Source organism: Cuculus canorus, chromosome 1, assembly GCF_017976375.1.
Source record: "Cuculus canorus isolate bCucCan1 chromosome 1, bCucCan1.pri, whole genome shotgun sequence".
In the NCBI taxonomy this organism is placed as follows: Eukaryota; Metazoa; Chordata; class Aves; order Cuculiformes; family Cuculidae; genus Cuculus; species Cuculus canorus.
The window spans coordinates 4,728,283-4,752,607 of NC_071401.1; the positions used below are offsets into that span (position 1 = coordinate 4,728,283).

Consider the following 24,325-nt stretch of genomic DNA (forward strand, 5'->3'; position numbering starts at 1 on the left):
ACTGATGAATGTTCACTCCCTGTCCTTATCTCAACCTGTGAGCCTCTTGTTATATTTTTCTCCTCCCATTCAGCTGAGGAGGGGGAGTGACAGAGCAGCTTTGATGGGCACCAGGCATCCAGCCACAGTTAATCCACTACATTCAAGAAGAAAGACCTCTGATAAACTTTCCCCGGGACATTTCTATCTAGCTGGTTTGTGTGTCCTTCCTTTCCTCCTTTCTCAAATAAGCGCTAGTTTGTTTATATCTTACTCCAAGATGCCTCATCTCTCCAAGTTACTACACAGAGTATACAAGCACTGGCAACTTTGGGGTGTTGCACACCCAGGTTTCTCCTCATATATAGCCCTGTTTCTCTGTAAAGAAACACAGTTTTAAGAGCAATTTCAGATTGCAGTAGTCAAATTTATTTCCACTGTAGAAGCACACTTGTTTCAGTAATAAAAAAATAATGTTTTCTTTGCAGAATAAAAGTAATCCTGTAGTGGTATAAATATATTTACTTGCACAAGAACCCATGTAACTCATTCAACATATATTCAGATTCAGTATTCTTGTCGAAAATGAAAGATGTGAAATCTGGCTCAGTTGGGATTTAAACATATATGAAATAATGGAAAGCTTACTTCATTTTTTTCTTATTTTGAATGAATGCATTGCTTATGAAAAATACAGACTGTCCTCAGCACTGACTGTTTGTGGGTTTTTAATTAAAACACGCTATATGATATCAGCCACAGAATCCTCACCTGGCTGCCTCACAGACATGGCCTTGGTGCTGGTAAGGCAGAATTCACATCAAGTGATTGTGTGCTGAGCCTCCGTGTCGCTGCTCCATAGATTCTCATCACCGGTTACTGTCTTTCAAGGAACCAACAAAGCCCAGCAATTTACTGCAGGGGATCATCACACTGATCAGACAGCATGCCTGATCAGTCATAAGTCCCTATCCTACACCAAACAAGTGCTATATTCAATACAGCATTATTAATGACCCAGTGCAACCAATAATCCAGCTTAGAGCACGTATAGTTGATGTGTAACTTTATCTAGTATCAATACTTCACACAAAAGGAACAATACTGTTTTCTGCACTCCCATACAGTTCAAGCCAAAGAACAAGAGTAAACATAACTGCAGTGAATTTCACTTGGACTTTAACTTTTAGATAACTCCTGAAGTCTTTAACCAATTGTGGGGGTGGAAAAAAAAAACTAAAAAGGAAAATAAAGTTTAATGAATCAGTTCCATCATGAATCTCTGTTATTGTGTTCCATCTAACTGCTATTTATGTACTGTGTGGGCTATTGTCAGCACCATGCCCTCACAACATATGTTGATTTATTCTGATCCTTCCTTACTGTTGTACAGTGAAGAAAGTACAAGGTTCAGCCTTAATTCTTCTCAATGTGTCTACAAGAGGGGGACAATGAACTAATACAACACAATACGAAACACAAGAGAACATAACACTTAGTTCTGATACACTGAGAAGCGATTTCACACATAAGCTCATTTATGTTGGCACACTGACATACTGAGCACCATTTTTTTTTTTTCTTTCTTTTTCAGCCTAACATCAACATTAGACTTTGAACAGAAGAATGTTAAACCTCTAGGACAGTTTCAGTATTAAGAAAAGAACTACCTCTATTTTACAAACATCAAAACACTATTGTTGGCACTTCAGTCCAAAAGTTCACTGCAAGTGACCCTCTCTCTGAATTCGAAGGCGCTCTTTCTCCACTTGCAAGCGTTCCTTCTCAATCTGCAGCTTCTCCGACTCAAACTTTAGGAACTGCAGCCTCTCCTTCTCTAACTGCAAACGTTCTTTTTCAAGTTTTAACTTTTCAGTTTCTAGATCCAGAGGCTGCACGATGGGTTTTTCTGTTTGAGTGAGATCATTTTCCAAGGCAGGTTTTTCAGCATGCAGAGTCTCTAATCTGAGTTTCTCCCATTCAATCTGAAGTCGCTCCTTCTCAATCTGAAGTCTCTCACGCTCCAAGTCAACATGCCGTAACCGTTCTTTTTCAATTTGCAGGCGCTCCTTCTCCACTTGCAACCTTTCGGTTTCAATATCTAGTCGCTGTTTCTCCAGGTTCACCTTCTGTTTCTCCAGATTTATAAGCAAGTGAGAATCTTCATACGCTAGCCTAGCTTGAGCAGAGCTTAGACTTCCAAACTCTTCAATGTGGGGAAAGTCTGGCAGGTCATTTTCCTTTTTTGAATCTGGCAAAACTGATGACAAAATTTCTTCTTCTTCTTCAATAGGAAACTGCAGAGAGGAGTGTCACAGACAAGAATTACATCCCAGTCTTTATGCCAGAGTAAATTTGTTACACCACAACCTGACTGAAAATAACACTGGGTTTTTTTCACCCTAAAAGCTACTCAGGACTGTTTAACTTACATGCTGTGAAATAACCATGCTCTATCAAAAGACTGTTTTCTGCCATTACACAGGCAGAGAAACATACTTTATCTACTGATTAATATCTGGTAGTGAAAAATGGGAAATCAGTTAATCAGTGGACATGCAAGAACACACAGAAAATATCGCGCTATAGACACTACAGAGCATTCAGAACTACTGACAAAAAATGGATCTAAAAGAGCATACGCTTTTCTCACTTTTAATATAGCTGAGTGACATTTATGCAAGCCACTAGGAATTTGTTGTGACTAATTATTTACCAGAGCAGTTAGCTCCATAGGCTATGTGGTATGTAAGCTAACCCAGCCTTCACTAACTTGAAGATTCTCTTCCTAGAAAATATTTAATACTGACATTTTTCACATGCTCCTAACCCTTCAAACTGTACTGAGTGGATCAATAAACAGGACTTGTTTAACCAACTTTGTACTACCACATATGACGGAAAGCTACTTATGATGCAAATGACTAGGTGGCTCGGACTATTACTCTTGGAGGACTGTAACAGCTTGGGCAGAACTTTAGCCCTTATGTGCTACAAATCCATAGAATACAAGGGATAACTGCCTCCCACTAAGTATGCTACAAAAGAAAGGCAAACTGAGGAAGCTATGGGTTTATAAAAATCTTAAGACAATGACAGCCACTACAAGGCTTCTAGCATTAAACCGATAGGCACTCTTCTCCATCAGCGTCAGACAGCAGCTCCACTTATCACCATTTAAATCACCATTTAACAGCTTATGCTGATTTTTTTTCCCAGCACACATCTCAACTGAGCTAGGACAGGAGCTGCTTCCCCCTTCCCTCAAAAAAAAAAAAAAAAAAAAAAAACAAACAAACCAGAACTGTATGAGCACCCTTTTTGTAATGAGAACAATGTACTCTACAGAAACAACAAAACTATCCAAACAGTCCACTCCAGCTGCCTGCCTACTCCAGGACACTCACGGTACTGCTGGGAGTAATAACCTGCCTACAGGGATCCACAGCTGCTTGTCAAGTTCACACTAAAATCCCGACAAGAGAAGAATGGCTGACTGACTTAATATTTTCATCCCCTGTGGGTTCATTTTAAGAAATGCAAACAGTATTCAATTTCTTTCTGTACCTGCAGGTAACATATACTTCCATTTGTTCAAGAGGTGCATTTCTCTTCATTCATCCACGCAGACAGCCTAAGTACTAAAATAACCAGTTTCCTTCAACAGCGTATTTTCATCCTACTGACTGAACTTATACATACAACAGGAAAATACATGTGGAAATACATATACAAAGCTGAGGGATATCAATTTAATAATCACCATCCAAGAGCTTACACACAACTGCAAGCTGCTAGATTTGAATACCATCTCTCCAAAACATTTGTTTCTACAGTTTCTTTAAATCACACATTCAGAAAAAAAAAACCAAACCAGAAACAGATGCTATGAAGAAACACAGCAAAAAGCCTTATGCTGAAATGAAATGAAGGCCATATTGCATATAGCTAACGTATGTCACTTACTTCAAAATTCTGTGGATCCTCCTCTTCCTCTTCCACTTTGATTTCTGTTAAAGATCCACCAGCTTCTCTGAAGTCAGTGATATTTTGCCATTCAAAACTAGATTCAATGGCAAATCCCATTTTCTCATCCATGTCTTCATTGAGAGAGTCATCTAAATTGGATGAAGGAAGGTGAAACCCAGCACCTACTACTTTGATGTTTGCATTCAGACGTTTTCTCTTCATGAGTGCTCTCCAGTCAAGGTATCGCCTTTTCACTTCTGTCCCTGTTCTTTGCTCTCCTTCACCTACAGCATTTACACACTCTGCTATTTCCTCCCAAGCTTTCCGTTTCATCTCATTAATTGTTGTATTAAGTTGCTTTGAAAAGAGTACTTCTCTCCTTTTTCTGATTTCCTTAAGGAGAGTTTGAGTTTCCTGAACGCTAAAATTGCTTTTTCTCTTTCTTTTTAATTGTTTCATTTTTTCCAGCTTTAACCTAATAATTTCACCACAGTAGACTACAGAGATGCTCTGACACTAATCAGTTACTAATACAAATAAAATTTAAAAGCCAATGAAAGCTGAGCTCAGTTCTTGTGAAGTGAATTTTCTCTTCACTTTGTAGTACTTTCCTATTTGTCAGGCTTCCTAAGAGAAAAAGAGCAAACAACATCAATCTCCAAAGTATGCACTGTATATTTTCATTTAATGAACTTCACTCCTAAGGAATACATATTTTGAACTGATCATTCAATAGAAGAAAACCATTTTGTTAAACTCTGAATATGAAGCAGCTACAGATACCTTCTAATCTCATATGAATTATAAATTCGTTAATATATCCATGTCACAAACTGTTAAGGTTGACTTGATATTTCCATTACAAAAATACTGCTATCTTCCTTCAACTTTTTAATAGTGTTGCCAGTTGGGATTTGCTTAAGGCTGAAATCTGACATACACATTTCAGCTTGAATGCTAAACTGTTTCCACTAGAAACTAAAATTGTGGTATCTTTACTTCAAAACCATGAAATGTTTGAAATTTCTGAGACACAAGAAGCTAAAATTGTTGTATCTATGCTTCAAAAACATTAAAAGCTTACAGGCCTGAAATTTCTGAGACACATTTTAAATGAGACACCACTTCCAACAACAAAAAACCCAGAAGTAGATTAATAAAGTTTTAGAGGCTCTTCTGACCTATCACAAAAAATAAAGAACTGGCATAATTCTGCTGAATGTCACAAAATAACTACTAGTTCAAACAAATGTCATGTACAATGTTTTAATAGGAAATAGATTTAGGCATAAGTCAGTACGTGCTCATGGTAAACCCCTATTCTGTCCTCCTCACGCTACAAACCACCTCCTGTCAGATGTAAAGGCAAGTTGAAAGCATGTCCAGTCCTCTGCTCTCAGCAATAACTGGTTCTGTGCTTGATGCAGAAAAGAAAGCTAAACCCCATAATATGCCTGAGAGTTTGTGTGTAACTGTACAGAAAGTTTGAGTGGAAGAAACAGGGGACAAATAATGCAGTTATAAATATATCATAGAACATGTTACAAAAAAAAAAAAGATAATTAAAGCAGAGACTGAGAATAAACTGCTCAGTAATTTAGGATTTAAATTGAACTTTCTTTCGTACCGTGTTACCTACCACTTTAGGTAGTTTAGAAGGCTTTAAACCAAGTAGGCCAACAATTCATTATACAGTACTTGCAGTTTTAAGCTGTTATCATAGAATCATAGACTAGTTTGGGTTGGAAGGGACCTTTAAAGATGATCTAGTTCCAATCCTCCTCCCATGGGCAGGGACACACCACTAGATCAGGCTGCCCAAGGATGTTCACTACTTATCTGGTTTGCTTATCATACATTTGTTCACTACTTATCTAGTACAGATTTTTTGTCTATCTGAAGCAAATGGCTCACTGATTATATATTTGGTTGCTACTGACTAATGAACTTATTTAAGTATAAAGTCCCTCCCAGCTACACAGGATTCTCATATCACTAAGTGTATTTTTCTCCTGTTATTCTCCTAAAGTTGGTTTAAACAAACATCAACATCCAAGAGATGCATAAAATAGAATTCAAAACACTGCATTTAAGAAACTGGTTTACTGCTTTTCCTTGTTAAAACACTGCCCTCGCTGTGAATCCATCTACTTCCAATAGTCACTAGCTAGCAAATATGCACAACTGAGCCTCAAGAATAAATCAATTGCATAAAGCATGTGTGTACCGGCACACACTCTACAGAGTTTCCATGTGGATGCCCAGCACTTTTGACTCCTCAGACTCATGTTGGAAGCTGCATGTCACTGTTTAAGATGTGTGAAACTTTCTGCCCTTCTGTAAATTAAATACTAATCGGTTCTGAGAAAATGGAACTATATGAAAAAAATAATACAACCTACTGTTTTAATGTCGACCCTTAACTTGATGTGACCAGTACCAAAAAAAAAAAAAAAATGCTGCAGTTTAAATTAAAGTCAGATTTATTCTACAACACAGCACTGTACCAGCTAGAATTACATGATTTTCTTCTGAGACCTCTCACCTGATCTTTAAGTGTCTCCTTTAGTCTTCATCTTTATCAGTTTACCATAAAAAGATACTTGGGCTTTCAAGGAAGCAGCACCATACTTACACCTCTGGCAACAAAACAATTTATTTGCTACTTGCTGTGCTTTTTGAATGCAAATGACAGCATTAGTGCTTTTCTATTATAATGGCAATTGAATTTCTTGACCTACTATCAAATTCTAAGTTTATCTTGTTTAAGGTTTTTTACCTTTTTAACTTTTAAAAAAAGTCACTGAGCAGATAAATTCTTCCAAAAAGTTACCTGCACACAGAAGGATTTAAGAACACTTATAGGAGCTTCACTGTTAATAAGGCAATTACTCTGGATTGATTAAATATAAAGATCAAGCTGTGATTCCTGCTTGCTGGGGAATGACCAAGTACTCACACCTTCATGCTGTCTTCAGAAACACACACATTTGCACTAAACTTGGTTTTAGGGTGGGGAGTGTGTAAGAGACTGAGGTATCCATTTTGAATTGGTCTTCCAAAAGGTAAAAATAATTATACAGAGTTCTTACATACAACATAAGCTTCACAAGAACCATCTCTGGCTTGTCACTACCAAGACACCAAGCTTCTCTTTATAAGGTCACACTTACTTTTATTGAAATCAGTAGAAATTCATGTTTGATTTTAAGCAAATACTTAACTGAACATTCAGGTACGTCACTAACTATGGAAAAATGGGTTTGACTTTCCAACGTACTTGCTAATCAGATATCAAACTCTTCAAAGTACTAGCAGATACTTAGTTGTCTCTTAATGTACCTAAATATCAGACTTTTGGTTATCTCAAGATATAGACTGGCTAAGAGCCAGAGTTCATCTGGGATGAACAAGGTTCTGGCCATTCCCCAGTAACAAGGAACCAGAGGTTCTGAGACACTCATACAGTATCTCTATTTACCCTGGCCTTCTCTGAATTTCTCAGTGCTAGCACAGCAGGATAAACTCAGCACAACCACAGGAAAAAAAAACAACAACGGGTTATCAAATTTTCATCAGTGTTATTTCCTAGATATAATTCTATATGAACGTGGAAGATAGACAGCCAAGCCTTCAGCTTAGCTGCAAAGAAAGTTGAGAGTGAAAACACACAAATGCCAGTTACCCTGTGAGTCAGTTTCACTGCTCCTTGTGCAGGTGTTGGGCATCACCGCTCTCACCTAGTGATTCTATGATTCTAGCATGGTTTAGGGATTATTAGGAATGGTTGGACTCAATGATCCAGTGTGTCCTTTCCAACCTAGTGATTCTATGATTCATGTCCCCAGCAGCCACTCTCTGCGAAGTGCCTATCTTGGGTTTGGATTTTATGCCATAAGCCAAGCACATAACTTCTAAGAATCATAACATTAACTTGGAAACTACTGGCATCTAATTCTTTTATTAAGCTTTATTTTAGACTTTTTTTTTTTTTTTTTGCTAGAACACACCTCATACAAGCCCCTGATTTCCCCAGCATTACAGCAGCAAAGCCCATCTATTCTAAAACTCATCGCAATGAACTTCGTAAGGACACCTTACCTTTTCTAACTCTTTCCTTTTTGAAAGCATGCAGTTTCATTAAAGACAATTCCTTTCTTATTAACATAAATGGATGTCAGTGACCTACCCTAAGAGCATACTGACTGCCAGAGGTAGATAAGCTCCACTGTGGGACTGTTTATCCTTCTGACATATTATCCAAAAAGCATTATCATCTAACTAAAGCTGAGGTTTAAGATATTCTGTTTTCTGACATTTCTAGATGGTCTCCAGGATACTAGAACCATGAAATGACCTGAGTTGGAAAGGAACCAGAAGGATCATTGAGCCCAACTCCTACCCCGGCACAGGGCAACCCCAATATTACTTTTGAATTAAAAAAAATGAGCTGTTACTTGCTCAAAGTACTAAATAGGCAGGAATGGTAATAATCTAGGACTTGTACACATTCCAAGTAGTTACAAGAAAAAAAATAACCAAACCTATCACCTATCATATTGGAAAGTACAATTTACAAAGACATGATATATAGCATGTTTAAGTTTTGCCTTGATAGGAAGTCAAAAGTATGACATGCATACATTTGGGAAAAAAAAAAAATCCTGCAGACAGACATTATAGTTTGGTTTGTTTTTTTTTAAATGAGAACCGTAACTGCTCGGCATTTTACTGTCTTCAGCAGAGGATTCCACAGCAACCAAAACTGGGAAGATGGTCAGTTCACTCAGAAAAAGAATGTGGACATAAAGAGTAAATTGAAAAAAAAAGTTTAGGTCAGATCAAGCCACTTACACCACCACAGAGGTAAGAGAAGACAACAACAAGAAAAGGATTCCTCCTCAACTCCGTGACCAAAAGTATTTCTTGTACACAACCAAAGACGTCAGCCACCTGACAAAGAAGATCTGCAGTCTGCTCACACCACAGAAAACACCCCAGGAAATAACAGAGGATCCTAACAGCCCATTACATGACCAGGCACACACCCGTCATATGGCATGATGTTAGATGCAAATGCAAAATGCACATTTTTACAGTTTGGGTAGAGAAGCAAACACTGGCTAGAAAAAAAGAAACAGTTCTGATAACAAGGATGTCAAAGGTCTTCCAGGGAAGATGGAGCTATAAGTGAGATGCAGACCTCTCAGGCCAGAAGCAACCTACGGTCTAAAAGGTTCGCAACACTGGAATGAAGAAACACAAACCATTTGTCAGGGTTAAAATGAAACAAGTACTGCAGAACCAAACTGGACACTTCATAAACACACAGAACACACACTGAATAACTTACATGCGTGAAAGACAGAGGCATCCACATTCTGCCTCTATGTCTTTGTGTCTCCTTTGCTCACATCTTAATAGTGGGAAAACATGCTGGATCAACAACTACAAAAACCCAAATAAATCTCCCTAGAAAACAAGCAAGCAAGCAAATCCATGTTTTCACCAAGGTTGAAAGATTGTTACTAGCATCAAACCTGAAATATTCTCTAGGAAAAGCAGAACTTTTTTTTTTTAAGGTATGTCATCTCCATGGTTTGCATTTTTCTTTCTTTCTTTTTTTTTTTTTTTTTTTTGTTTTAAAGCTTTCAGGACTTATGATTTAAAAGAAAAACTTTAAATCAGGAGGACCTGCTACCTACATTGTATTTGAAATCAACTTTGAGAGACTGAGGATCTTTGCAAGACTCTGAAGCCTAGGGCTTCCTGGAAAACTTTTTATGTACAAACATACAAAGCTGGAACAACTTATACTTCTGTACAAAGAGAGGCTTCAGTACAGGAGGGTTCGGGTGCTACTGAACCCAAGTCCCCAAACAGACAATCCATCCTATCAGGACTTGGTGGTTTGAGCACATGAAAAGGCAGCACTAAAGGGAACCAACAGCACCTGAGAAGATAATGAAGGAGAAAGGAAGTACTAGGGATGAAAAGCATCCATGGATTCAGGCTGTTGAACCCATGGATTGGTCAGTCCAAAGTTCCCCATCTCCCAAAAAGCAATGGCCGTATCAGAGGAATGGAGTGCCTCGGCCATGAGGATAGGCTGAGGGAGTTGGGGGGTTGTTCAGCCTGGAGAAAAGGCTCCAGGGAGAACTTATAGTGACCTTCCACTACCTGAAGGTGCTACAAGAAAGCTGGAGAGGGACTGTTTACAAGGGTATAGAGTGATAGAATAAGGGGAAATGGGTACAAATTGGAAAGGGAAAGATTTTGATTAGTCATTAGGAAGAAGTTCTCCACGCTGAGGGTAGTGAGGTTGCACAAGTTGCCCAGGGAAGCTGTGGCTGCCTCCTCTCTCAGAGACGGAGTCTTGGGCAGCCTGGTCTGGTGGGAGGTGTCCCTGCCCATCGCAGGGGGGTTGGAACAGGATGGGCTTTACGATCCCTTCCAACCTAAACCGTTCTATGACTCTCTGAGCGGAGGAACCGCAGCCCTCCCCCACGGCCCTGCGGGAGGCCCTGAGGGGGCAGGGCGGGCAGGGCCCCGGCAGGGCCCGCCGCGGCCTCTCCCGGGAGCAGGAGGAGGCGGGAGGGGAAGAAACCACCCCTCAGGGAAAGTCAGGCAGCCGCCTCATCGCCTCGCAGGACAGCGGAACCCCATCATTCCCTCCCGCCCGCACCCCGCTCGACTCCCCGGGGAGCGGCGCCAACGACTCACCTGCGCCCGGCTGGCGGCTGCGGAGGCGCCGGCCCTTTAAGAAGTGCCGCTCTCCCATTGGCCGATCCACCTGTCAATCAATGTTTAACGGAATCCCATTGGCTGCAAGCGTCTTTATCACCGCCCCCTCGCGAGCCGGAGCTGCCCCGCTCCCCGTACGCTACAAACGCAGTGGGGGCGCGAGGCGATTGGGTACAATCGCTGCCTGTCTCCGCGGGGCTCGCAGCTGATTGGCTGGAGGCTGATCAAGGCCCGCCCCCCGCTTCAATGGGAGCCCGACCGCGGGGAATGGATGAGGGGCAATGGGTGTAAACTGGAGAGGGGCAGATGTGGACTAGACATAAGGAGGAATTTCCTCACCCTGAGAGTTTGAGGTACTGGCACAGGTTGCCCAGGGAAGTCGTGGCTGCCCCATCCCTGGAGGTGTTCAAGGCCAGGTTGGATGGGGCCTTTGGCAGTCTGATCTGGTGGTATGTCCCTGCCCATGGGGGGGGGATTGAAACTGGATGATCTTTAAGGTCCCTTCCAACCCAAACTGTTCTGTGATATAATATATTCTGTCCCCAGCTCTTGTCTCGCTACACACTGTTGATGGAGATCTCTCCGTCATGTTGCCCAGGCCTAAAAAAGGATGCTCGTGTTCTAAAACTCCAGAATGAGCCTTAGAGACTTTTATTTACTGGCATTTTCATTATCACTAGGACAAGAGGAAATATGCTCGAGCTGCGCTAAGGGAGGTATAGATTAGACATCAGGAACAATTTCTTCACTGAAAGGGTTCACAGGCACTGGCAGAGGCTGTGCGGGGAGGTGGTTGAGTCCCCATCCCTGCAGGTGTTGAAAAGATGTATAGATGAGATGCATAGGGATATGATTTAGTAGTGGAGACGTTGGACTTGATGATTTCAAAGGTCTTTTCCAAACAAACGATTCTATAATTCTCACATGGGAGGCTGAGCTTCCCCTGCTCCCACAGATGGCACAGAGATGTGCGTATCTATCCACCCACCCAGACAGTCAGCCACCCATCCATCCACCCACCCATGGAATCATAGAGTCATAGAATCATAGAATAGTTTGGGTTGGAAGGGACCTTAAAGATTAGTTCCAACACCCCCACCATGGGCAGGGACACCTCCCACTAGATCAGGCTGCCCAAGACCGCATCCAGCCTGGCCTCCAACACCTCCAGGGATGGGGCAGCCACAACTTCTTTGCGCAACCTGTGCCAGTGCCTCACCACCCTCAGTGTGGAGAATTTCTTCTTAATGACTAATCTAAATGTTCCCCCTTCCAATTTATACCCATTCCTCCTTGTCCTATCACTCCATATCCTTGAAAGCAGTCCCTCCCCAGCTTTCTTGTAACCCCCTTCAGGTACTGGAGGTCGCTGTAAGGTCTTCTCGGAGCCTTCTCCCTCCCCTCTCCAAATGAGATGCATCTATCCAGCACAGATCATGCTTCACACAAGACATTATCATCTCCAAAGAACGAACAATGTCTGGGATGTGAATTAGTAGTGGACAGGTGCAGTTGGGTTTGATGAGAGGGAGGTGTCCCTGCCCACGGCAGGGGGCTTGGAACTGGATGATCTTTAAGGTCCCTTCCAACCTGAACTATTCTATGGTTAATGTAAGGGAATATACGTGCCAAACACTTTTGTGGAGCTCTCTTCTTGGGCTGTTTTCTGTCTCCTCAGCTGCATGCACGTGAAGTGTCTGACACTTGCTCTTTGTATTACATCCTGTTGCCTTGGTAACATAACCTTTGTCCAGGCTTAAGGCACTACTTGCTGATACATAATACAAAATCCTGCTTTTTTCCTAAGGTTTGCTGCTTCTATTCTACCTAACCTGATGCACGCACGCATTACTTTGCATATTTATTAACAATTACTTGCTCAGTCCTCTCAAATCTAAGTTCTGGGCTGTATTCAGTATTTGAACTTTAGCATTTTCACTGTGTGAATCAGTTGTTTGATTCACATAGCTTCTCGTGATCATAATTGCGATGATGAAACCACAGATCTCCTTTAAAATGGTATTTTCCAGTTTCAGAGAAACTACACATGGAAAGGCTATGAATTTCTCAGCTTACTTACAGGTAATGATAGTTTTGCTGCCACGCTTGCCCATTGTGTACTAAATATAACAAAAACTTGAAATAGTAAGGAGTAGGGTAGCAAGACTATGCTACCTTGCTGGCAGTGTATTGTGCAGGGGTATTTCTTACCTCTGTATTTCTTAACTCTGTATGAACAAGGCTTCAGTTTACATTATTTACCAGTATTTTAACAGTGCTCAGAAATAAGATGCAAGGGTGCCTTAAAGTTCTTTTGAGCTAGTTCAAAGTAGATTCAGATGCAACTAGCTGGAAAAATGGTAGATTCATTAACAGTCTGAGTCTCTGCCAGTCTTCAAAAATAGTTAGTGCTATTTTATACTTCATTGAGTATCCTTCTTTTATCGTGAAGCACAAAACACAAAGTATGGTTAGTGTCCATTAGAATGATTTTAACCAGGAAGCACATGATTTCATAGGGTAGCTGTACACACAAATCTAGATAGCTCTACTTTCTCTCTCTATTGTTATTTCAGTATCACAGAAGCTGATAATTAGAGGTGAAAATCCAGCTTCCTCCAACAAAAATCCTTGGACCTCCTTTGTTCACGTGATCTGTTTTGTATTTATGTGTAATAATTATGTCCACTTTATTTTATTCCTTAAACCTAGTCTCTATTTCATTGCTTTTAATGACAATGAGGAAAGTCCCACCACAAGGCCCACTGTGCAAATCTGTGGTGAATTCCCTGGATTTGTAGAACACACGTAGGCAATTTCCTTCTGATTGTGCACAGGGTTCCATGACTACACCTCTCAAATTTGGTCTCTGAATCCCTTAATTGTTCAATAGAAGCTTTTAACATTGTGAACACTGTTAGAATTTGTATGTGTCTCCAAATAGCTCTTGCTAGCTGGAGGGAAAAGGCCCTGGAGTGCTGAAACATTAATTTTTATTGCTGTAACTCTGCCCATAGACAGAGGTTTGAAGGTCACAGAATTTCAAGTTCTGGATGAGACAACACAGGGCTCCCTTACTTTGTATTAAAACCATTTTTGCATGCTGTGCGCAAGAATTTTACACTTAGTAGCTCATTTTATTCAAAAAAAACTTCTAAGTAGTATGGAAGCCCATTTCAGTCAAAACAAATATCTAATGATTTGTAATACTTAAACATCTTCATATCATTTGGAGCTAGATGAATCCAATTAAAAAGATACCAAATTGAAAGGTATTTATTACTTTAAAATGGTAAATCTAGCAGACTAAATAAAGTTCAGCAGGGGAGCAGCAAATTGATCTAAAAAGGATATACAAATAGAAGGTCCAAGGATAATTAAAAAAAAAATCTCACTGGAGTTTCCATGAATGCTTACCGCGTTCTTGATCAGAATCCAACATTCAAAATGTTCTCTATTTGGAAAAAAAAAAAAATAGAGAAAAAAGTAGTTAACCTCATTAGAAACACGGTAGATTCTCTGTGTTTTGAAACTCACTGAAAAAAAATCAGACCTGAGAAGGAGGTGGTTGCTCGGTGCTTTTATTTCACAAAAGAATGAACAACTCGGCAAACATGTATTATCATACTTTCCATATATCAGCAGAGCCCAGGCAGCAGCAAAATGTTACTGATCTCTATGCTTCATTGGATGTTAGAAGGGGAAAAGAGTAAATTGAGCATAATGTTCAGTTATAAATACTGTCAAACTTATCTCTGGTTTCAGTCTGTTTTAATTAAAACAGATCTTATGCTGCCTCCTATTGGTCACCCACAAACAGAAACATCTAAAATTAGACTCCACATTATGACAGCAGATAGCACATTCTATAGGCTATATCTTACCTGTACCTACTGCTAATCAGAGGAGGTATAAGCTTTCTTCACGGAGTGATACCAGAAGTAAATCTGACCTGGTAAACTTACTCCATTTTGTGAATATAATGAATTTTTAACAGCAGTAAATCGACTTCCTACAAATGTATTTAGAATATAGAAAATAAATTCATTAGTACATAAATAATAATCATCAGGTCTGTGCAAACACAATCAATATAATGACCTGAATAATTGACATTTATTGTAACAACTAAACCAGTATGATGTTACCAAAGTGCCATAATATTTGGGTAGCATTCTTTAAAAATGATCCAATATAATCATTACAGGATATTAAAACCCCACGTACAATACATATTATCTTTGTGTATATTATACTTGGTCATGCTTATAACGTGTTCCGTGACATATAATAATATTAAAAATGTTTTGGTTACATCATTTAAGTGCAAATAGTAGATTATAACTTTACATGCAATTTGTATGTTTTAAACATCTTACTATATTTCAGTGAGAACAACATAGGTAAACATTAATCCAGTCATTGACTATTTTTAGAGGAAGGTACTTTTTCTTAAAGTACTATGAGCTTTGAAAAGTCAGAAAAGATGTCGAAAACTTGCTTTGCACTAATTTGGTGATTTTTTTTTTTTTAAAATTGGCATAACAGCTGAATAAAATAGACTGAAAAATCTATTTGATCTGGACCTACAGCAGTTACTCATGCAAGTAAGCCATATTCTCTGAGTAGCGTAGTTGACTTCGCCGAGATTTCTTACATCATTAACAATTAATCACAGGATTTGGAATATAGGCCCTTAATTCTATCATAAAGCCTTATTTTTAACCATGACTCTAAGCTTATTCTAACACAGCTTCTTCTGCACTCAGTGCTATCAGATTAGCTTTTCTCTACGTGGAATTGTGGCAAATGACCATTTTTTCCTCTGTGAGAGTTGTAATACAGGCATACCTACATAACTGAAGAAAATCACAGTAACTTTTCTGTAAACAGTGGTATAAAGTAACTAAACACTACTACATTATTCCCTCATCACTGATGAACAGTGAAATCCATGAATGATTTGTCAAACTGGGAACTGACATTAGTTCCTGTGCAAAATGTAGCATAGAATATTAAAGAAGCATGTCTTATTTTCCAAATTAAGCTCCATCCTGCTGTTATGTGACCCAGCAATTCGGTCATGACACTGGCAATTAATAAAACTGCGCCATTCTGCAGTCTCTTCCAATTTGCATAGCTATTATACCAGTGCACGATGGGCATATCTTATCTTTCTCATTGCATAAATTGCACACTGATATTACTTAGGTATAAAAAATAACCAGAAACACAAGCAAAGGTTAGAACTGGGCCTTGTATTTCTGATGAAGTGACAAGTAGCAATAATTAATGGTTAATGAAGCCTCTATGCTACCATTAGTAGCCTTATTAATGCTAAAACTACTGTCCTCCTATATGTTTATTTTCTTCTACTGTTTCAGTAAGCAGGAACACTATTCTCCATCTCTCCTAAACTATGCAATACATTTGTTTTTATACTAACAAAAAAGTAGTTACGTTCTACTATAAAGATGCTTGCATTTTGGTATGGTGATTGCAAAGGTTACCTGGGCTAAGTATAGTTGTAATATGATTTGGAAACTCAGTATTGAAAAGAGCAAAAATAAATGTGGAAGTTGCCTGAAATATTGTAACACGCAGCTATTTCCTTCTACGAAAGTGAACAGACATCTTAATACAAATAAATTGTCGAGTGGGAGGGTTCTACTCCTATTAATGTTCCTCTAAAAGTGCATCATTTTCATTTACATCCTTATGAAAATATTTATGATGAACGTTACGTAATTTGACAAAGGTGATATCAGATCAATCACAGAATTGGAACTTTCCATTGTTTGCTGTTTAAAGCAAAAGTATGCTACTAGGCAATATTAAGCTTTAAGCATTAATATCGAGCTTGAGTTTTGCAAGAAGTACATGCAGTAGTGATGTGATAATGAACTTACCGTGGTCATCTCAAGCCATATGAAAGATGTTTTACATACCTCACTAAATGTTGTTAATTTTTCAGCTTCTTGGAAAAGCTGTGCTTAAATGTTTAGAACTATTCTGCCTGGCATAAGACAATCTTACTGCTTAAACAATGCTTAAACAGAACATAAGTACTCCCAATACCTTATTCAAATGCTGATAAGAAAGATAACTGTCAGGCTATGGAAGTTTACAAATGAATTTATGAAAGCTAGGTAATTATAGTGTCCTTCTGTCAGACACAGGTCCCACTTTGTGTGCATGAGATCAAATATACTTCACAATGTATACCTAGACTAATATTAATACTAAAAGTCCACTACAATTTTAACAATAGATGACTATTGAAAGTTTATCAAACAATATATTGTGTAGCGTTTACCATGTAATAGTAAAGCTACCATGAAGTAAAAGATACAAGTGTTTTAATTAATTTAAACCACTATGGAAGTTAAAAAAGGGACTTCTTTCACCTCAGAAATACCATTTACTTTGACTTTAAATATGGGGATTTGTTATTTTAAGTTTGTATTTGATATATGACAAGAAAGGAACTTTTCCCGTAGTTAACCAAAGCAACAACTAAATATTTTACAGCTTGCTGCTAGTGGCTGCTTAGTAGGTAGCGCTGGAGACTTCAGAGAGGGAAGACTTCTGTTAGAAAACATCCTGAAGTATTTTTTTCTTAACAGCATGACTAAAGCAAAAATACCACATGAATAATCTATCCTGTAGAGAAATCTTGCCCACCCTGCAAGACGTTATCAAAGTTTATCTTGCCACAGTTAATGGGATGGAAACAGAAAGCAGAGCTACTACTAAGGCACAAGGATGGAGAAAAATTGGTAAAAAACTGAAGAGCTGAAATAAGATTATGGAATTATTAGTCTCTTGTCAAGTTAGATTACCTGGTTTTTAATGCTGTGAAGGTCACTTTGGCGCTTGCCCTTGCTAAGGTCATTCTATTATAATACAATAAAGCTGACAATTCTTCTTAGCAGGTTTATGAACATAGAAAAAACTAGAGAAAACAACACTTACATAGACTTCTTTTAAACTTAAGTTACATTGGGAAAAATCAGTGTAACGGTCAGTTTTCTCACTCAGCAATCTATCTACGGGGATAACTGTGAATATTACAGAAATAATGGCACATTATACACAATGAATTCCTCAGACTGTGCTTTTTTGGAAAAGTACTGTCATTTTGCAAATAATTAAGATAATTACAGAGAAGACTTGCATGTAAAATGAAGTCGTACTTCCTATATAATTACTAGCATGATGACAATTTAAAGTACTCTTCAAAAGCAATTCTATAGTATACAATTAAACTGAAGCTTAATTAAAACAGTACATTTTTTTTTCTAACTGTAAATTAATACCTAAAAATCTGGTCTAAAACTTGTGCATTTAAATGGATTCTTTTGACTCAGGAGTTTCAAAATTCTCCAGAGCAAATTGCCAGTACAGATGACAGGGGTCCTATATTTATTAAACTGAATGACCTGACAGTAAAACTCGGTTAGGCTCTTGGCATTGGTGAAACTTCTTCCCACTCGGACCTGCTACTATGGTAGACTTGAACTTCATCTGTGATTTCTTCTGGAGCGTAATCACCACCTAATATATAAATTTTGTCTTCTGTTCAACTGCCCCTGCATTAAAGCCAGCAACATTCAAATGATCCTTCCCCTTTCCAAACACAGGTTTCTGGGCAAAAGCTGTAGACCTTGTAGGTGGAGAGATCACATATGTACAATGTACTGTTCACTGGAACGGCTTTGATTAGAGTTGCATGGAAAAATTGCCCAAATTCTGCTACAAGCTCAGACCACTGATCAGTCACAGCATTTATACTTAAAAAAACAGTCAAGAGATGGATTAAAGGCATCAGTAATCTCTACTTCTGAGCCAAGGACATAAATTATGTTATGACATGCACTTGCTTCTGGATAGTAGATGCCTCTTGGTAATTGGCTTACAGATTTCCAGTCTTTGGAAAGAGGATTATAGGATTCTACATCCAAAAGACTTCGAGTTTCTCGAGATCCTCTGGTCTTTCCGCCTATTACAAACAGCTGATTTAAGGTTACAACAGATGTGTGCATTGTCCTTGGTTTTTTCATAGCTGACACTATGGAAATTCATTGCTGACTGGACAGTAGCACCAGGTTTGGTCAGTGGCATCATGAAATGGTTCAGCAATATGAAGTCTGACGGTCCTATAACAATTCCCTTTGCATCCTCCAGTTATAAATATTTTTTCTCCATAGCTAGATAAACTCGACCCTGGAAAATCAATCATGTGCGTATGTGGTAGTTCTTTCCATTTATCTGTTTTGATGTTGTAGCAGAACGTATGTCTGTTTTCTCCATCTTCATCAGTTTTATGAACAAATATGTATTTTTCTGTTGTTGAAGGACGTGCATCTGGAAACAGTCCACTAAAGTCCTGCACACTTTTAACTGCATCATTGATTATTACTGAGCAATTAGCACTCTGAAGTAAGTGTTCTTCAGAATGTAGAAAGTCCTGCAATGTCTTTTCAGGTAACTGGTGTAGTCTCACTTTTTTAATCAAATTAGGCAGATATTTCTGTCTTGTTTCCAAGTTGTGTTTGGTCCACTGAAGTACAGCTTTCAACACTGATTCTTCCTCGGGGACATTTAGTTCCATCAGCCTCAAAGACATTTTTGTAATATCCTCAAAGTTCATCTCCCAAAAATCACTTGATCTTGAGGAGCAAGGAAAAGTGTGTTTCTGTAGCAAAATCTTAGTGCATGATATAAATAAGCGGAACGGAACCATAACTTTCTGATAGAGAAAGCAACTGTAAAGCAATTCACAAGATCAATACGTTTTTATTTAGAAAGTCACTGCAAAGCTTTGGAAAGGAGTGAAACTTGAAGAAATGACGACAGTTGGAAGAGCATTGTCCACATTATCATTTGTTATTCTCTGTTTTTCCTGTGTAAGCGTATCAAGAAAGCTTTTCACTGCCTTGGGTGATAGATTACTAACATAGTAACATTGCCATCATCTCGTTCTTTCATACTTAACTTCAAACATGGCTCTGGAAATAAATACTAGACGATCTACACACAAATTAAAGATCTCACAAGCTCAGAGAACACTGATGAGAAAGGAAAGAGGAAACAGTAAGGAGGAAAGAGACAATAAGGTGGGCAGGCTTTATAGTTCTAAAATGTGGAGGTTCTTGTAAGTAAGAACAATGGATTTATACAATCACAGAATAGTCAGGGTTGGAAGGGACCTTAAGGATCATCTGGCTCCAACCCCCTGCTTGATATGGTTGAAGAACAAAGGAGTGGTGATAGGAACATATTCAAAGTGATAGCTCATAAAAATTATAGCAGCACCTGTGTTCTGTATGGATTTTCAGAGAGAGCAATGAAGTCTACTGCTCTTGATGTGAAAGAAAGTGTGAAATTGTTAGGGGCAGCATCGGTTTCAACAGCTTGAGAAAGGAAGGGTGACTTAAGAAATATACAGTAAGAAAGCCCTATGATTTAGGTCACGCACTGTGAATGAATACAGAAAATGAAGCAAAAAAGGCCTTCAAATTGCAGGCTGAGCAAATGGCAGGTTGTTATTCCTCAGTAATAAATTGGGTGAGGAGAAAAAAGATGAAGAAACTTAATTCTTGCTTTAGAGTTGACAGACAGATGTATGGGGACAGACAGATGTCAGAAAAAATAGGTTTTGACATAGGATTCAATGAGATGATGAAAATTGTGCAGGAAGTATATAGTGACTGAACACAAAGATGATGGTTAAAATTGTGAAACATTGCTGATGGGTAGATTTGTGCAAATTTTATTAACATTTTGACTACTTTATTACTAAACATGTAATACATTTAACTATTTCACACAATCTAACATGGCAAGATAAAATAATTAAGGTTTTTCAAGTGCTGGCAACAGAACAGTGCTGCAACATCATTGGCATTACCCTCCCAGAGCCTACATATCAGGCTGTGGTAGTGACAGAATTTGACTATGATAGTTTTTAATCTAGAATATTAATATACCATAGATAGTTCCTCTTAAAAAAATAAAAATATTATATCATAGCTCATAGTATCTGTATAGGACATGATTTTAAAATCACATACTTTTATGAAGTGAAAGAAAAAAAATTGCTGTGTATAGCATTCTCTTTGGGAAGCGAACATCATGTAAAGGAGGAACTTATCTGACCTTCTGAACAGGACCTTATGTCTCACAGACGTTTCTGCACACTAAATGACAATCCTTAGAATCCTTTCCTCATTAACCCAAGAGATATGATATAAATCTCTAAATTACAGAGCAAAATGGAAAAGATGCTGGAAGCTTAGGAAAGCTTCATTTACATGCAATAGCAACTAAACATTACTAGCAGAAGGACAGGCTTTGATCCTGAGAGCTAACAAGTAGGGAGCAAAACCTTGCTCAATCTTGGGTTTACACAATGAAACCAAAACTAAGAGAAATCCAAAAGCCAAGGAAGGCAAAAGGTGATTCATTTAAAAATTTATCTTGCAGACCTAAGTACTATTTATTTCCTGAAGGTAATAAATTGGCCTTGCACTCCAGGACAACTTATTAATTTTATGGCTGCTGTTATCAACTCTTGCACTCAGAGAGAGGTTTCTCCTGGCAAATTGTAATCTGCAGGGCTTCTAGGTAGTGAAAAGGCCATGTATGTTACCACGTGCTCAACTTCAGTTCTAAAGATGACCACTGGAAGCTATTTCATCCTAATATTCCTTTGTACCAGAGTACCTCTGTGCTGTCAAGCAATAAACACTTGAAATGCAAGTAGTTTGCTGTGTCAGAGAAAAAACAAATCTGCTACGGCGCAGAAAGAACTTCCATCTGTGTTTCTTCCTTTTTCAGTAGTCCTAAGAACACATTTAGTCTACATGCTCCGTCATATAGCAGATTCCCACAGATCATAGGATGCTCCAGGCCATTTGAAAATACACTTGTCACCTATGTATGGGCAACTGAATCAAGCTCATAACTCATTTCCAGGAGCCCATTCTTCCACTGTTAGAGTCTTAGCCTTGTGTTTTAGTAAAGACTGTGTTCAGAAACAGACTTCCAGTGTGCAATTGCAACTTTGAGGCTTACTAATAAAAAGGTTAGCGAGGTTCTCCATAAATTAATATCCTGTATGTGAATGGTCTGTCTGTCAGATGCATAATGCATAGCTTTAAGCACCAGAAGGAAGATCACAGATCCATTTCACACTGAAAAATTGCAGTGTGTATTTTAGACAAAATACAAGTACGTTTAAATACCTCTGAAGACAAACTCTACTATACTGACCGCTCAAACAAAATCCAGCCCCATTCCAAAACCACATACAGTTTATCCATAATTGCTCAATGCAAGATGTATTTGTAATCAACCTGTTATATTTCACAACATAAATGTGTGAAAGTATGTAAACTGTTCCACACAAAGTCAAACAACACCCTTGCAGACTTTCAAGTCCAGATACAGGCAACAGGCTAAGTTTTAAAGATATAGAACTGTGTCAGTTCTACCTAACAGCAGAACCATGAGCTTATGGTTTGATATTTGTATGTCAGAGTACAGACCGCTGTCTAAATCTCTAAGTCATAGAGTCCTCATGTCACTTTGGAATTACAAACAAATGTATCTGGGGTATGGATAGGCATCTAACACTCTAGTTTTGTTTTCATTTGGGGTTTTTTTGCTATCCGTAATGTGTTTGAACAATTTGCTCAAAACTCTTCGGACATATGTAAGTTGTGATGATTTATTTTTTAATTTTTGTAATTATACTCCTTCCCTCCCTCCCAGAGAACTTGCAATTCCTCTTCTGCAAACTCATGCCAAAATTAGGTTTACCTGAAAAAATCACTGCATGCTGCCAGTACACAACGATGACAAGGAATTATTTCATCTTTCACAAGAATTTTAAAGTCAAAAAATATATTTTGTTCTCTGAATTTTTGTAGTACTTTTAGAATTTGTTGTCCATGACCTTCAGCCACTAAGGAATTGATTTTATTTTCAGGAACAGAAATTCCATTGCAAACAGGTCTGCTAATGTAATCCCGTTGGTTAGCCATGGTTTCTTCAATCTATTCCTGAAACTGAAATGGAAAAATAAGTAATTGATTCTACAGTCTTATTATTGAAAAAGAAAAACCAGCAGAACAATATACCATAAAACAAACAAACAAAAATCCCAGTATTGAATTTGGCTTGTAAGTCCTACATACAGTTCTAAATGTGTATTATAAGTGACTTTTACACTGAATTTAATGTGACAATACTACTTTGCAAAACATATATACATATAGCATACCTTGAGAAGTAAAATAACTGACATGTATCAAAGAACAACTCTAAAAATAGTACCCACCTGTAGGAATTTTTTCAGTAAAGTCCACAGGAAGCACACTGAGGAGTGTGTTAAAAATTTTTAATGGTCACTTAAGAGAAAGACTAGTCCTAGGCTTACTCTCAACCCCCCCCAAATCCTTAAAATGTGATGTAAAATGAAGACAGAAAAGAAAAACTTTGTTATATATTTTTAGATTCCCAAAGGCTTATCTGTATGCTACAAACCCCCAAACTCAAAGCAGACCAATGGTCTTTCTACAGCTTGCAGAAGAACAGTGGATTGATTTCTAAGTGGATTCCCATTAGACCCTCTGGTCTAAACAGAATACAAACACCCACAGCCTGGTCTAAATCACAGGATTGCTAGAGCTTACCAAATGGGGTCATGTAGAGACAGTTTGGTGACAGTACAATTTTGATTGTTTAGGCAATTGATACTGATTTTATCTTGTACCTCTACTCTTGCAGTTTGCCTGTAGCTTACACTGCACACTGTGAGCTTTATTTACAGTGGCGTAAATTAAGTGGCTTCTAAACTGATTTAAATATAAGACACTGCAATCTCCCTTCCAGCAGCCACGCTTTTTTGGTGAAAATCCTTGTATGGCAAGTTTGGCTTTGCTATTTTTTACATTAAAACAACATAAAGAAACTTTATAAATTAGTATATTTTATTTATACCTATCTAGGGAGCTATTAATACTGCTACCAATGCATAAATTGCCCTTACTGCAAATTTGAGCCAACCTTGCCTATTTTAAAGCTAAGGAAACATTCCAAGGTCTGCCTATTGCAGGATTGTGTTCCACAATTTCAAATAAAATTAGCAACAGATAATGTCCCACCTGGTCACAAAAAAAGAAGATAAAAATCCAAGCCAAACCCAGAAACTAGAAAAAAATACTGGTTTAGGTTTTTAATTTCATGAAAAGGCTTATCGTGTGATACATTCAGAGCAAACTAAGCCTTCAGACTGTCTTCTTCATGGGAGGTACTTTCATAGCAGACTGATCTATAATTTATCTAGTCAGGTAGCTCCAACCACAAATAGACCTCCATGTCTCCTGGAATAGAAGAGATCCACTGATCTTGCTGCCAGCACTGGCACTCTTGGAGCAGGCATCTTCTTCCCATGGCCAGACAATCTCACGTTATTCACTCTTTCCATTCTAAGCCTGAGGAACTAGGAAAATACAGAAGAACAAGACCACTATTTATTCTGATAATGTATGGCCTCGTAAACGCCAGCTTCCATAAATCATAAAGCTTTTTTGTACATCAGAATTCTCTAGAATACCCTTTTCTT

The 24,325-nt window shown here is 38.4% G+C and overlaps 2 protein-coding genes across 3 annotated transcripts; both read right to left on the bottom strand.

The window, feature by feature from the left end:
- Positions 1–391: 391 nt before the first annotated feature.
- Positions 392–10,727, bottom strand: MSANTD4 (Myb/SANT DNA binding domain containing 4 with coiled-coils). 2 transcript variants are annotated; one of them, XM_009561100.2, is made up of 3 exons: positions 10,672–10,727; positions 3,946–4,575; positions 392–2,276 (listed from the first exon to the last, which is right to left on the bottom strand). In XM_009561100.2, the coding sequence occupies exons 2-3, from the start codon at positions 4,405–4,407 to the stop codon at positions 1,701–1,703; spliced, it is 1,038 nt and encodes a 345-aa protein (XP_009559395.1). In that variant the 5' UTR covers positions 4,408–4,575; positions 10,672–10,727; the 3' UTR covers positions 392–1,700. The 2 variants fall into 2 exon arrangements, with proteins under 2 accessions (XP_009559395.1, XP_053911068.1); XM_054055093.1 differs by lacking the exon at positions 10,672–10,727 and adding an exon at positions 9,302–9,527.
- Positions 10,728–17,963: 7,236 nt separating this feature from the next.
- KBTBD3 (kelch repeat and BTB domain containing 3) lies at positions 17,964–24,301 on the bottom strand. The gene is given in 11 exon segments (XM_054056583.1): positions 17,964–18,157; positions 18,160–18,481; positions 18,483–18,769; positions 18,772–19,363; positions 19,365–19,511; positions 19,513–19,563; positions 19,565–19,651; positions 19,654–19,686; positions 19,688–19,703; positions 22,519–22,766; positions 23,865–24,301. Coding segments are annotated over 10 exon segments (1,905 nt in total). The 5' UTR covers positions 22,743–22,766; positions 23,865–24,301; the 3' UTR covers positions 17,964–18,011.
- Positions 24,302–24,325: the final 24 nt, after the last annotated feature.

What these genes read in the sequence shown, in the direction of transcription:
- MSANTD4 (XM_009561100.2), bottom strand. Translation starts at nt 4,407, where the DNA reads ATGAAACAATTAAAAAGAAAGAGAAAAAGCAATTTTAGCGTTCAGGAA. An exon ending in AGGATCCACAGAATTTTGAA is followed by an intron (nt 2,277 to 3,945) that starts GTAAGTGACATA and finishes TCCTCTCTGCAG; the next exon opens with TTTCCTATTGAAGAAGAAGA.